Genomic DNA, 1,628 nt, shown 5'->3' with positions numbered 1-1,628 from the left:
ACTACAGAAAAATTCTGCGGTGTTGAGTTTTCATTTACATGGCGCTTTGGTAAAGGCTCTGTTATGCATACTTGGCATTGCATGCACTGCTATACCATTTTTACGTAGAAATCAAAAACCAACAGACTTTTACGTATGTAATGCTGTGCGTTGGGTAACCGCTTACACGCGAAGCTCATTTAACAGATTCCTTATGTGACAACGCTCAAGCAATGCCAAGTATGCATAACGGAGCCTTAAGACAGATCGTGTCAGCTGACTCGGGTTTACGTACCGGTAGGTTTACGTTCTTGACTAATTTCAGCTTTATTACTCAGTCATAACAATAACCGCCCTATTCCCACACCCTGACAAAACTCAGCGGCTGACTATTGCCTTTACTACTGCGCCTAATACTATGCCACAAATTTATTTTAAGCTGTCGTATGGCAATTGTCAGTTTTATTGTTATGACCTACTGGGTAAGTGACAACGGCGGAACAATGTTTATATTGTGTTTTAGGCGCAGTAATTGTGACAATAGTCGTATGATGAATTTTGTCAGTGGTGTGGGAATAGGGCGGTAAAACTGACAATTGTCATACGACGGCTTAAAATAGGCAATAGTCAGCCGCTGAGTTTTGTCAGTGGTGTGGGAATTGGGAGGTTAGTCGAAATTCAGTGAAGTAGGAATTTAATATTATGGCATATATCGATAAATAGATGCTACTTTCGATAATTAGCTAAAAATTCCATCTCTTTTACTTTTCTAATCAGCTGGGCAGTTCTCTTATCTGCTGTCATTGCTGTATTTGTTTTGGACATTTATTTTTAGGCGGAAGGCATACAAAATTAGTATTTTGATGTAAAAATGAATACCATTTATAAATTAGTCAAAACGTTTAAATACTTTCATCGATATGCCAGTAGTATATCCAATCCATTGACTGATTGCACTATCTTCAGCTTAAGTTCAGGTAAGTTGTACACTCCCTCTTGCACTTAACAGTAACATCTTAATTGGGAAATGTTGAGTTATTTGCCCACTGTTTTTGTGTTAGGGGCGGAGGGGATTGGGCATGGGTCTTGATATCCAACCCACTAGAAACAGCAAAGTTCACACTTTGTAAAAAGTCACACCTGACCCCTCGAAACCTTCCACAGACCGTTGGAGAGCCATTGGAAAAAATAACCCTCATCAGTCCAACTGCGACTACGCTGAATATAACCTTTACTAGTTAGAGTTATCCCCTCCACAGTATATTTGCGTAGAACTCATTCCGAAATTCACAAAAAAGTAATATTTTCCCATGATAAAAAATCATGTATTTTCCGATCTAATTTATTAACAAATTAGTGACCGAAAATAATTTTTTGGATCGGGTCACCCATTCGGACACAATAGCCCGAAATCATTGGGCAAATAACTAAACCGTACCCTTTTAATTCTGTAAGTCAACAATTGACTTTATCAACACATTTTTTAAACACCCAGGCTACGGCAAGTGTGGAGTCTCTGTTATACGCGTGTCAGGGCCGCGCACTAAGTATGCACTCCAAACTCTTGTTGGTTTGCGTCATGAGCTAAAACCGCGTTATGCTTACCTTAAGTCCATCTATCATCCAGAAAATAAAGAACTAATTGACAA

General features: G+C 39.0%; 1 protein-coding gene and 1 long non-coding RNA gene across 2 annotated transcripts in view; one reads left to right on the top strand and one right to left on the bottom strand.

Moving 5' to 3' along the window:
* Positions 1–841: 841 nt before the first annotated feature.
* LOC118738546 (tRNA modification GTPase GTPBP3, mitochondrial) overlaps positions 842–1,628 on the top strand; it is a 3,222-nt gene continuing 2,435 nt past the window's right edge. The window contains exons 1-2 of the mRNA XM_036469490.1: positions 842–956; positions 1,475–1,580. Coding sequence (XP_036325383.1) covers positions 851–956; positions 1,475–1,580 — 212 coding nt within the window. The 5' untranslated portion in view covers positions 842–850. The remainder of the gene's footprint in view (positions 957–1,474; positions 1,581–1,628) is intronic.
* The window catches only part of LOC118738557, a 516-nt gene continuing 193 nt past the window's right edge, over positions 1,306–1,628 (bottom strand). Inside the window, exon 2 of the long non-coding RNA XR_004992894.1 lies at positions 1,306–1,584. This is a non-coding gene — a long non-coding RNA (uncharacterized LOC118738557). The remainder of the gene's footprint in view (positions 1,585–1,628) is intronic.

Source organism: Rhagoletis pomonella, unplaced genomic scaffold (assembly GCF_013731165.1).
Source record: "Rhagoletis pomonella isolate Grant_MI unplaced genomic scaffold, Rhpom_1.0 Rhpom_scaffold_00001, whole genome shotgun sequence".
NCBI classification, from domain to species: Eukaryota; Metazoa; Arthropoda; class Insecta; order Diptera; family Tephritidae; genus Rhagoletis; species Rhagoletis pomonella.
The sequence above is the reverse complement of the archived record's forward strand: the minus strand, read 5'-3'. Positions and strand labels throughout refer to the sequence as shown.